This window comes from Fusarium verticillioides, chromosome 10, assembly GCF_000149555.1.
Source record: "Fusarium verticillioides 7600 chromosome 10, whole genome shotgun sequence".
Taxonomy (NCBI): Eukaryota; Fungi; Ascomycota; class Sordariomycetes; order Hypocreales; family Nectriaceae; genus Fusarium; species Fusarium verticillioides.
The window spans coordinates 467,780-479,880 of NC_031684.1; the positions used below are offsets into that span (position 1 = coordinate 467,780).

The window sequence follows — 12,101 nt, forward strand, 5'->3', positions numbered from 1 at the left end:
CAACTTACTCACCGTTCATTTAGAGTCAAATTCATAAACCTAGACATGACTTATGTAGCTGTCATACTAGCACAACTAAAATTGATCCTGCACTGCTTTTGTTTGCGATGCTCCACTTGAAGTACATACCGATGACTCATTCACAACCGCAAGGGAATCGCAATTAAATTTATTTAATGCTCAGTAACCATGTATAAAAAAGCCAAATTTCTCTTCACCGCTTAAATACTTAACGACAATGCCGCTTCCACTGCCTGAAGATAGGTCACCTTACGCCAATTTCATTCGGGGTCCGAACGAGTGTCATAATGGCGAAGAACCTCCTTACATATCAATGAATATGGTTGATCGCAATGGATGTGTTCTATGCGAAACAGATCAGTTTGATCTCCTTCTCGCAATCATATATCGGGATGATGTGACGACCCTCGAGCGGTATCTCGACATTGCGCCCTGGGCTACTGAGGAAAACGAGGAGCTTCCTCGCTATCACTCCTTCTTCTACACTGCTGTCTCCAACGGCAGCCTTGGTGCTCTTAAGACCCTTCTTTTATATCGTGAAAAGACTAGGGGACTGTACCAAAGAATCACTTTTCGAGAACGCGGATTCACGCTTCTCAATGAAGCTGCAAGACGGGGCTACCTGGAGATAGTAGACTTTTTACTCAACAACCATTCACTTTACGCTGATCTTCATGAGCGAGATTATGCTGGCTGCACTGCTATTGCTGCGGCCTCAGATCTGTATTCAACGAGATACGTCGAGGCGTTCAATTGGCAACCTTCTGTCGACAAGAGCGAAGCTGTGATGAACTTGTTGCTGGACTGGGGTGCCTGTCCGACAGACGTGGTCTTACGGGCTCATCAAGACTCATCATGGAAACCGGAAACGGTTCTATCAATGACATCTGAGTGGGCAGGCGCTGAGATGATCGAGAGGCTCATTGGCAGTGGTGCAGATGTCCATGCCCAGTTCACGAAAGACTCGGTTCAACTACGACTGTACGACGAGCAAGACCACATCATCTACAACGTCACTGCAATTCACATGGCCGCGTTTCGTGGTAATTTCGTTGCCCTTGAGACTCTAGTCGCTCATCATGGAGACGCAATGAGTACGCTGGAAATGGTATCCTATTGTGACAGTCGAGGGGCGACGCCTCTTCACTGGGCTACACGGAATAACCTGTATAATCCCAATTTACACGAAACAGCACACAATGTTAGAAGAACGATCGATCTCATATTGAAGAAAATCCGTGCGGTGGTCAATATGAAGGATATTGAAGGTAACACGGCCTTGCACTATGCTGCTTCCTACTTGGGTGGAAATGGAGAAGTTTTTGTACCAGTTTTTGAGACCCTTTGCGACAAAGGCGCAGATGCAAGTATACGCAACAATCAGGGAGAGACACCGCTACATAATATGCTCGCCACCGCAGATGGGACAATCAGCGAGCAGATCATATCTCTCCTGCTTGCCCATGGCGCAAAGATCAACGATATCAACAATGCTGGAAATACCCCTCTACACATTGCAGCTCGAAGACTGGATGATCATGACATGATAGCTTTTCTTGTTAAACAGGGCGCTGATACTACTATTGGCAACTCGAACAATGATACACCTGCCCATATTGCCGCTTCTGGCCATGTATCTATCCTGGGTCTGGCGGAGAAAGTCGAAATACAGGATGGGGTTCTTGCAACTCTAACAAACGCTGGAGCAGATGGGCTAATGGGCCTGGCCAATGCAGAGGGGAAGACACCAAGGCAAATTTGCAAAGCGCAGAGGGACAAGTGGGGGGAAGCTGAGGATAGGAAGCGCGTGATAAATATGCGCCGTGGACGAAACTTGGCAATTGCCGCCCCTTGCCCAGTTAGCGAATGTCGAATGATCTCACAAATGGAACTTGGAATATTACGCTCTATTTGTGAAACATTGTCGGTGAGTAGTGGAGCAAAAATACTGAGTAGATAAGAGTCAAGTTAGCCTTTTCAAGTCTCCGACTGTATCTACTGTGGATTGAAACACGATATTTATTCCATTGTGATTGTAATAGACTCTTTCGCTCACCGAGTTGAACTGTGCTCTTAACCCGGTTGGGTTTAACATGCTAATCACGTTCAGGAAGCTTTGCGATGGATTACAAGGATTATGCTCCTTCGTTGATAAACCCAAATTCTGGACCTGTTGCATATTTACAAATGGAGGACTGCTTTTGCTTAAATGACTGGATCATATCGAATGCTATATGACCAATCTATCTATCTGAATTCGCTCCTTTTCTTCTATGGAGTATCTTATTATTCAGTGGATATCTAGGGACTAAGGCTGGGACTTTTATATATGCGCGAGCACTGTCGAAACCGCCGTGCCACAGCCAGTGCTACGATCATCACAACGAGTGGATTCGGGTTTAATGCCTATTGCTCAGCGCGTACGTTCCTTATGATCCTGCGGATACTCAAATCAGGATCCAAACATCCAGGCTAAGGCCATGACGACTACTCTATTGTGTACAAGTAAATTCAAAAATGGTAGTGATCTTCCTCAACAGATATAAATTCACAGTTTCCATCAGTACCTACATAGTTCAGGACACAAACATTCATCCTCTTTGAGCATTGTCCTCTAAACCTCAACTTGCCTCTCTATCCCTCAACCATTTCATACAGACCACAACGCATCATACCCCGTCAAACATGAAGATGTTCCGTCTTTCCACACTCCTCGCCCTGTCCCTCGGCGGCCTATCACTTGCCAGAGAGTATGGACAGTGGGGTGTCTATGTATACACCGACCGAAACTGCGAGCACCAGCTTGGCCAGTGGCGAGATGATCAGCTGCCAGAATGCATCAGCCTCGACGGCTATCCCGATGTTCTCGGCATCAGAACCGACATCCAGCACCTGGGCCCTGTCGATTGCGGGTGGAATGTCGTGACTTTTGATAATCCCACTTGCAGTGGCGAGGGTAGAGATATTACACTGAATGACGTCTGCGTTGACACCCCGTTCTTTGGAGATTTCAAGAAGCCTGTCAAGAGCTTCATCGTTGGCAAATTTCCCCATTGCGACTAGACTGGAGAATCAGGTTGGGAATTGGTATCGGTGTGGGCAATGAACTGCTCGGCTTTTCTAGCCGGTTAGGTGTGGGTTTTTCTTCTGGTAACCAGTTTTCCCACTACCCTGGCTGGCTATGCTTGAGTAGGAAGCTGTGATGATATTGTATTGAAGGATGGTGAAGAAGTCAGGACTACGTGCAGACTGTATTAAGTAGTGCCTATTAGACGCAATGGAATCCACTTCGATAGAATATAGATACTTTACAGTCCGAGAGTTCCTTTAAACTCTGCCAACAGGTAGCCTTGGTCACTTGTCACTAACAATGGGAAGTGAATGACGGGTATCTATCGCTTCCACGGGTTCATCATCCGGGCTTCCCGATCAAGGTTAGAACAATGACACATTAGTGGCGCAGGAAAGATTCTGGCAGGGGCTCATTCGTCGCATATTTCCCAACCTCAAGTCTGGAGTGGATGAGACCTTCGGAAGCGCTGGACTATACCGTGGCTGTACCTACAACAGTCGTTTCAAGTGGTTTTCACAAATTGGAGCAAGGGTTACCGACGTTCAATGATTATTTTCCCGAGTACAACGCTTTGGATCCAGAAGTCATTGTCCCGATCCTAGACACCTGGGACAAGTTTTCAACTGATGTCGAGGTCATCCAAAATCTGAAGAAGCTCTAAAAGCACCTTTATGATGTAGACCTCATAGCTAGCTGCCAACTTGATGAGGAGTGTTACCCGGGTACCACTGTTCCCAAGTCTGCCCTGATGGAAACTCCTTCAGACGCAAAGCTTGACTGAAGGCATTGTCTTATCTTTTAACCGTCTTTTCATGCATCTCACGGTTATAATAAACAGCAGAAATGGGAGAGAAATGATGAATCCATTACCCTATTGGCAGAACCATGTCTTCACGTGATACTTCAGCCCTAACGTAAATCTTCCGATCCGTCTGAATAGAGGAATGTCCTTACATTGGATTTTAGATCTTCATACGGAACTTAAACAAGTTTCCTTCAAGGATGTCCTTCTTCTTCTTCTCAAGTTCCTCCATATCCCAATTGACCGTAATAAATCGCCCCGACAGCCAGTCCCGCCTCTCACAAGATAACCAAACCATCGTGTCAGCAGCCAACTCCGCCGTATCATTTAAATGAGAATGCATCGCAGGGGGCATGTTCAAAGCCAGCTCAGTTTTGATCCCGCCCGGATGAATTGATATGGCGACTAATCCCTGCTCGTAATATTCCTTGTCGATGAACTCGGTAAATCGGCACAGAGCGAACTTGCTCGTCTGGTATGCTGATGCCCCAGGAACGATGATCTGTGCGCCGACACTGCTGATATTGATGATAGTTTTGGTTGATGATTTGAGAAGCAGTGGGATAAAATAACGGGCAGAGAGGTAAGTGCCCTTCATGGTGACCTCCCAGGTCCACCACCACTCCGACGGGTCAGACTCAGCGATGGGCTTCCACTCCTCAAGACAGCCTGCGTTGTTGATCACGATGTCTAGGCTGCCATCGAGTATCTCCTGTGCTGTTTCTGCAGCAGCTTTCACGGACTCCTCTGATGTGATATCCAGCTTGACGGAATGAATGAGAGGTTGGGGCCGATTGACCTTCTTGGCAGCATCTATGACAGCCGCTTCAACATCCGCCATGTCAGAGCGGGCGGCGAGGATGATTTTGGAACAGCCTGCCATGGCGAAGCGAATTGCGGTCGCTTTTCCGATCCCTTTGGAGGCGCCAGTGATGAAGACTGATTTGCCCGTTAGGTCGGCTCTCAACGGATCGATGAAAGGATAAGTGTCGTTGTGTGTAGAGACGTAGCTGGCCAGAGTGGGCCAGTTGGTCTCACGCAGAGAAGAATCCTGAGCTGACATGATAGGTCTTGAGAATCGCGACCGAAATGAATATGACTACCGTTGTGTCTAATTGCTGTATTCGTTGGATTTATATCGCTGTGGTTGTAGCGCTTGGCTATTATGGATTAATAGCTCATACGTAGTAGTGATGCCGACAAGACGGAGTTAAGATCGGGAATCGGCAGGGCATCGGAAATAGCGGGAATGATATTTTACTCATGCCCGCTAAGCCATATCCACTGACAGAAACACTCAACCTTTTATCCTTTAGTCGTGTAATCATTGGTAGAGTATAAATGCGAAAGGTCCCCGTTCCATGCAGCGAATTTCTGGGGCAAGTGCCCCTTGCCCCTTCTCCGGACTCTGCGTCATGCAGTCGAGTACTTGGGAAATAACTATATAGTCCATGCCGAACTCGGCTTTCCAAATCGAATGGACCAACTGCATTGTCGCGTCCTTGCTTCAAGAAGGGTCAAGCTGGGAGATTTCATCCGCGGGATACGTGCACAAGGTCCGTACGGGACCCATCTGAATCCTGGGGCGTGTGGGGTCTCTCCAAGTACTGCATCTCTAGATCCACCTGAACATGAATCTTTTGACCAGATGAACCTTCACCACCATCAAGGCGCTCCCAGTTCTTGTTCCTCTCGCCGGCTGCCACTGATTGTGATATTATAACAGCTTGGTTGGTCCCAGAAAACGGTGTAGCACAAGGTGGAGAAGAGCCTGCAGTGGTATCAAAACGGAAACATGAGCTGAACAACTTCCTTATAGCGTGTAAAGAGCCAGCAATAGTTCCGACGCTAGTTTCTACCATCGACCAGAGATATATATATGCGAGGTTATCTGGAGAACATATCAGAGTCTGGTAAGATATGTTAATCATGAGACTAACGAAAGAAGCTCTCCGGAGTAGTGATACCCTTGTAACAAGGTATTCGAATGAGAGTAAATATAGACGCACTAGAAGCAACTTAGCACTCAACGTCAGAATTACAGAGTGGAAGAGAGACTTACAAAACTGCTAGACTAAGAATAATACCAACAGAAACCTTAGTTACTTTCTGCATATTTGACTTATACAGCATAAAGAACGGCAGGATCGAACATATCCAATCTGAGACGACTGCACTGATAGCCAGCACATAGCCTGTACTGATTCTGATGGTTGGTGAACATGCATTGTAGTTATCCCAATTAGCGCTTATAGGGAGGCATACTGCCAGCATGCCGATAACGGCATAAAGTAAGGTGCCTGTAATGAAGACGATTGTGCCCCATATTATCCTGCGATGGAGTGGCTTAACAGCGAGCCGCAGGAATGTAGTACAGATAGAGCATTTAAGACATATTAATGACAAAATGTAAATAAGTTCCCCAATCCAAGTATACTAGGTATTATCCATTAGCAGCTGATTGAGTTTTAGATCTGAAGAAGTCAATACCTTAAGAATGGCTCTCTGTTGGTAGCTATTTAAGCTGGCATCTTTTCTTCCTAAGCCAGCATAAATAGCTTGGATACTCACGGCTACATGGGAAACATGTAATAGCTAAACAACTTCAATATATATGAGTTTTATGTTGATGATAAGTAAACTTACCCAACCTGCAAGCATGAGACCGTCATCTAGACCGAAAATTGCGAATTTCAGACGAACAAAGCAGCGTAGAATAATCACTATCGCTGTGAGAAAAAGGAGCACAATTGACAGCACAATCATGGTGCGCCCTAGACCTGAAGGCTTCACCCATATTGCGCTTGCATCAAGTATCATGATCAGTGGCGGATCGATTGCCGATGTGTTGATGCGAAGTGTACTGATATTAATTTGAGACGCGTCGCCTTTTTGAAGCGATCTAATGCAGTACGCGGTATTAAGCCTAAGCGATTCCCGGCGCTTTGCCACGTCCATGAGAAGAGTCTAATGAACTTTGTCATTCCAGGGTCTCAAGTTTGAGATTGTGGCTTACTGACGAACCTTGGATTGGTGCGAAAATGCTATGCATTCCTATATTGCCTGTCTTTGGTGGTTTATTGTAAGAGATCAGCAGGCCATCGAACCTACCAGGCGGAGAGCAAGTAGTCTCAAATGCAAATAACACATCTAGCTCGAGAATTAGACGCATATAGCCTAGCCTAGGTGGCTTTGCAGATGTCTGAATGCTATTGGGCTTGCGCTTAGACTCTTAGAATATCGGGCGTTGGTCATCATTGCCTGCGGTTACCAAGGACCTGGTTCATCCACCCTGACCATACTACTTTCGTTCAAGATGTATCGAAAAGAGCATATGACCCGTGAATGTTACTGTCGGGAATCATGTGGTATATCGATCAAATTTACTTTCACTACTGGTAGCCGAACTATAACATCATGGAGCAGCCATTACAGTCGACGCTGATAGCCTTCCTCCATTTTATCACGCTTACAGTCACTGTCCCCTCCTTTGGGCTGCATATACAATCTTCACTATTGGGAGGACTATAACAGAACGTGTTGCAGCTTCTACCGCCTGGAATGAAGGGATCAATACGAGACTGAAGCGAAAGATCTAGGATGCAAGATAGATACGTAAAACAGTGGGCGAAGTCGATAGTTCGCTATATAGGATGATATAGCTTCATGAGGACTCGCGAAGGCAGGACATTAGAAGTCAGAGATAGCAAACTTATGCCAGTCAACTGTGTCGATAACCTAAGGAAACAATCTTCAGAGTATCCGCGGTTTGCCCCAATTTTTGAGAAATCGCTGAGCTATGACATAACAGCATGTGGCGGTTGCCGGTCCATAAACGGTAAGCCGGGAGCCTCGGCCCTACCGAGACAACAGCGGGGTAGATATCTCATGCCTACCAAGAATGATCTGATCTACCTAAAAAAAACAAAAAAAAAACTAAAACAATACTTTAATATTTCTTTGAATCATAATTATCTCGAGATATACTATTTTTAAAACAGTTGAGCCACTAACAGCTACCATGAAGTCCGTCGTCTTCAAAGGGGTTAAGCAAGTTGCCTTTGAGGACCGGCCAAAACCTACTATCCAAGGCCCCAAGGACATCATCGTCAAAGTGAAGTACACAGCTTTGTGCGGAAGGTCCGATCAAAATTGCAAGAATACTGCCATTTATCAATTACTTACGATCTCGTAGCGAGCTTCATGTCTTCCGCGGGCATCAACCTTCCGGAACCGGCTTCATCATGGGCCATGAATTTACTGGCACTGTCGATGAGGTTGGCTCTGCTATTACCAAGCTTCAGCCTGGTGACGCGATCGTTAGCCCCTTCACCGTGAGCTGCGGAGAGTGTTTCTTCTGCAAGCACGGATTCTCGTCACGATGTGACAAAAGCCTACTCTTCGGCACCGTTCCTCTTGATGGAGCACAGGCTGAGTATGTGAGAATTCCGTATGCTGAGAGTACTGTCGTAAGGCTCCCAAAGAGATTGACGACTTGAAACTATGCCTCATGGCGGACATATTTCCAACTGGCTGCTATGCTGCATCAAATGGTCTGAAGGATCTAAGTAAAGAGCAGGTCGAGGATAGTATTGTTGTTCTGATCGGTTGCGGACCAGTGGGTATTTGTGCGCTCATCGCCGCGCTAGAGTATAAGCCCAAGGCAATTCTCGCAGTGGACGGTATCGAGGCTAGACTGTCGCTCGCCAAGAGTCTTGGTGCCGAACCATGGAACTACCTCACACAGAAAGATGAGCTGGAAAAGCGAGTCAAGGAATTGAGTGACGGTCGTGGCGCCGATGTGATCATTGAGGTTGTTGGACATAGCTCGGCTCTGGATATGGGCTTCAAGCTTCTTCGGCCCTGGGGAATTATTTCCAGTGTTGGTGTTCACAATGGAGAAATTCCGTGGACTGGGAATCAAGCTTACGGAAAGAACCTCACTATCAAGATGGGCAGATGCCCGGTCAGGAGTGAGTTCTTCTCGTAAGAAGTGACGGTCGCTTTCTAACGATTGACTTCAGGTATCTTCGAGGATTCTTTGAAGCTGCTTGCTAAGAAACAACATCTCCTGGAGTAAGTGAGCACAAAATATGTCCCAGCCCATCTAACGTGCCTTAGTTTTATGACCGCGACGGTAATGCCACTGAGCAACGCTCTCGAAGGCTACGAGCTGTTTGACTCGATGAAGGTTCAAAAGGTCATATTCGATGCGGAGAAATAAGAGGTATATGAAGGTACAAGCATATCCAAGTCATGCTGAGCTTGGTAGCTTATGACAGGTAGCCAGATTCGCATACCTAGCCTCAGACCTCGTCTTGTGCACACGTCACTGTAATTCTTCAGCCAGTGCCGCTTAACCGTTCTGCCTGTTTACCGCTCCTTCGCCGACTAGCGGCGACTGACGGTGGATGACTATTTTACTTATTGCAAGTGGGATTCCAACGACAAGGCTGTTCCGATCGCGGCAACTATACGTCAGCATAACATACGATCGTGGAGGGTCCAACCTCGTTTATCAATTGCCGTTGTTGTATTCGGGATTTTAGTTCCCATTTATGCGAGTGTGACTGGTGGGAATTTTACTTTCCGGTTTATCGTGCAGGGAGTACCCAGAAGCTTAATATAGCACATCGTGAGCCTGATATTTAACCATAGGCTAATGAATTGCTGAACGTACCTTGAAGTTCTGCCTTATGAGAAGCAATAAGACTTAAAATTATATTAGACTTGGGAGATAATTAGACACCCCTTTGATCCTGACTTACCTTAAAGAGAAGCCCTTGGTTAAGTTAGTATATACCTGAGCTGCTATTACTCATACCTGCCGAAGGGGAGAATTACATAAAGTCTTAAATATCTAGTTTATAGCTCAGATTACTTATCATGCTACGTATTTATATAAAGGACTGGACATTATTATGATCCTCGGAAATATGGTATATTCTTTACTACAAGGCAGCGCAATTTCGCTGAGGTAAGTGTTGAGTATTTCTCTGTTCATTCAAGGGTATATTAGCCAAGAGAAGTATAATAAAGCGTCACGGGTTAGGCAAGAAACCGCCCCCATAGAACAGCACTAATACGAAACCCTTATTCTATATGCCGACAGTAGGCAGAGTGGTATATGTTAAATAAGGTATACTTAGGATCTGGCTACATATAGCGGCACATACAACTCATCAGCCAGTAGCTATTGCCTCATCAACCTATCATTGCTTCTATTCACCCCCATTCACTCTTCAAGCCTTGTGAGTACATCAAATATATTACTTTACATTGAGGATTGCAGCCATATTCGCTACACTCATGCTCGCCATGTAGCCAGTCATCGCACGATACTGCAGCCAGGGATGGATTGAATGCAACTGTAAGCCGCCTTCCACTCCAACTCACGTCTTCACTAATAGGGCCAAGACAACGGGTGGTTCTGTGATTCCAGCTGTCCTGGCCTTCTCAACGGCTGTGGGTGTGCAGACGAGTATGGTGGAGTGGGAACATTGTCTGGGTCGAAGTGCATCGGCAATCCTCGTCTTGGAGGAAGTGGCACTAATCCTCGTTGCCCTTGGACTGGTCACCATGCTCCCGATCGTTGCGACCCTGGTGACTGTGGAGGCTTTGCATGAGCTTTGAGAGAGTCATCATTACTTAGTCATAGCCTGACATGATGTCTAGGACGTCGACTTTTAGGGACTACTATTATCAGATGATTGACAATTAGCACTGCACATGCATCTAGTGTATCACGCATCGCTGAACTATAGTTCAATTCTGTAAATCGCATTAGGTATTATTACTATTCAATGTTTTACATGGATGAGTAGGTGTAGCACAGAGGGCCAGCGCGAGTATCCATATAATCTTTCACCACCGGCTCTTTATCAGCCAGGCGCATGACGGGCATCCCATCGGTGATGTCGGCAGAGATCCACTTGTTGCGGTCGTTGAAGCCAGTGTAGTCAGCCAGACGAGTGGCGTTGCGACCTTGCCACTGGAGAAATGTCAGTAACCATGGAGAACAAACAGACATGGAGAATGCTCTTACCTTAGCCCAGACACGGTCCACGTTGGCGTGGTGAAGGAAGAAGAGAGGCTCGTTGGGCGAGGTAGCGGGACCCATGTCACCGAAGATGATGCTGTGAACTATTGGCTTGTTAGTATCTGGGGATCAGATCAACTTGGAGATGACATACTCTGAGCATGAGGTAAACCCTCAAGCATGTCAGACATGGCGTGGTAGTTGTCAAAGCTGTAGATGGTATCCATAACCCGAGAGTTGTAGGCACTAGCTTGCATATCACCAAGGATCTGGTTACCATCCTCATCCTTGCCAAGACCGCCGTTAAACTCGCGAGTGAAGCAGTGAAGACGATTGCCTGGGGTGTTCATGTCAGGCCATCCCATAGCCAAAGTAAGGTTGGTGTTGGCAAACGGTCCATCGACTACACAGCGCTTGAAGCCAGGAACGTCACTACCAGTGAGTTTTGCATCACCGCCAAAGCCAGTCTTGGGATCAAAGAGAGGAGAATTGACAACATCGTTCTTGTCAGCGTCAATCGTCCAGTCCCAGTATGGCTGCACACCCTTGAAATCACACTCATCGCGAAGTAGATCCTCATGAAGCTGGACATACCAACGATGCCAAGGAAGAAAGTTCGCGACGAAGTGGATATCCTCGTTAAGAGTGAAATGGGTGTACACAAGATCATCCATGCGTGTTGTGACTTCGTCTATAGCTTCGTACGCCTTTTTGGGGAGGTTACGAAGACAGACTGCGGCGCGGAGATATTCTGTCTTTTCGGCGCTGGTGAGTTCGCGCCATTCTTTGCGAACGACGGGGTTGGTGCATGAGCCTTCTGCGCGGGTTACGGGGCTGGCGATGGATAGGGCTGCGAGGGCCAGGCTGGCGAGGAATGAGTGGGCAAGCATTTTGGTAAAGCGAATGTGTTGAACGAATGACTGATTGGTATAACGAAGGACGAGCTTGGCTGGTAGACTAAACTTGTGAGAAGGGAACTCAAGAAGTTAAATAGCAATAAGATACGAGGCCTGTCCCCTGTACCGGTATGTCATGAGTTCTCCTTTCCGGAGCTACCGTCTAACGGCATCTCATACTGCCGGCATACGGGAGAGGCTGTCCACTAAGAAAAAGCACAGCCGGGAGAGTGGAGCAAAGCCGTTAGCAAAATTACTAAAAAGAGTCAA

At 46.7% G+C, this 12,101-nt stretch overlaps 7 protein-coding genes across 7 annotated transcripts; 4 read left to right on the forward strand and 3 right to left on the reverse strand.

Annotated features, from left to right (window-relative positions):
- Window positions 1-151: 151 nt before the first annotated feature.
- FVEG_13771 (hypothetical protein) lies at window positions 152-2,076 on the forward strand. Its single transcript, XM_018903126.1, has one exon. It carries the CDS (start codon window positions 239-241, stop codon window positions 1,979-1,981), a length of 1,743 nt encoding a protein of 580 aa, XP_018762019.1. The 5' UTR covers window positions 152-238; the 3' UTR covers window positions 1,982-2,076.
- Window positions 2,077-2,706: 630 nt separating this feature from the next.
- FVEG_17603 (hypothetical protein) lies at window positions 2,707-3,084 on the forward strand (the record flags this gene model as incomplete). The annotated part of the gene is made up of 1 exon (XM_018906842.1): window positions 2,707-3,084. The coding sequence occupies one exon, from the start codon at window positions 2,707-2,709 to the stop codon at window positions 3,082-3,084; it is 378 nt and encodes a 125-aa protein (XP_018762020.1).
- Window positions 3,085-3,904: 820 nt separating this feature from the next.
- On the reverse strand, window positions 3,905-5,062 carry FVEG_13773 (hypothetical protein). Its single transcript, XM_018903127.1, has one exon. The coding sequence runs from the start codon at window positions 4,957-4,959 to the stop codon at window positions 4,057-4,059; it is 903 nt and encodes a 300-aa protein (XP_018762021.1). The 5' UTR covers window positions 4,960-5,062; the 3' UTR covers window positions 3,905-4,056.
- A 366-nt stretch (window positions 5,063-5,428) lies between these two features.
- FVEG_13774 (hypothetical protein) lies at window positions 5,429-6,662 on the reverse strand (the record flags this gene model as incomplete). The annotated part of the gene is made up of 5 exons (XM_018903128.1): window positions 5,429-5,601; window positions 5,837-5,904; window positions 5,959-6,005; window positions 6,468-6,491; window positions 6,543-6,662. 5 exons carry the CDS (start codon window positions 6,660-6,662, stop codon window positions 5,429-5,431), a joined length of 432 nt encoding a protein of 143 aa, XP_018762022.1.
- A 1,255-nt stretch (window positions 6,663-7,917) lies between these two features.
- Window positions 7,918-8,395, forward strand: FVEG_17604 (hypothetical protein; the record flags this gene model as incomplete). Its single annotated transcript, XM_018906843.1, has 2 exons — window positions 7,918-8,036; window positions 8,092-8,395. 2 exons carry the CDS (start codon window positions 7,918-7,920, stop codon window positions 8,393-8,395), a joined length of 423 nt encoding a protein of 140 aa, XP_018762023.1.
- Window positions 8,396-8,406: 11 nt separating this feature from the next.
- FVEG_13775 (hypothetical protein) lies at window positions 8,407-9,120 on the forward strand (the record flags this gene model as incomplete). The annotated part of the gene is made up of 3 exons (XM_018903129.1): window positions 8,407-8,869; window positions 8,921-8,972; window positions 9,018-9,120. The coding sequence occupies 3 exons, from the start codon at window positions 8,407-8,409 to the stop codon at window positions 9,118-9,120; spliced, it is 618 nt and encodes a 205-aa protein (XP_018762024.1).
- A 1,584-nt stretch (window positions 9,121-10,704) lies between these two features.
- Window positions 10,705-11,825, reverse strand: FVEG_13776 (hypothetical protein; the record flags this gene model as incomplete). The annotated part of the gene is made up of 3 exons (XM_018903130.1): window positions 10,705-10,887; window positions 10,942-11,039; window positions 11,090-11,825. The coding sequence occupies 3 exons, from the start codon at window positions 11,823-11,825 to the stop codon at window positions 10,705-10,707; spliced, it is 1,017 nt and encodes a 338-aa protein (XP_018762025.1).
- Between the last annotated feature and the right edge of the window lie 276 nt (window positions 11,826-12,101).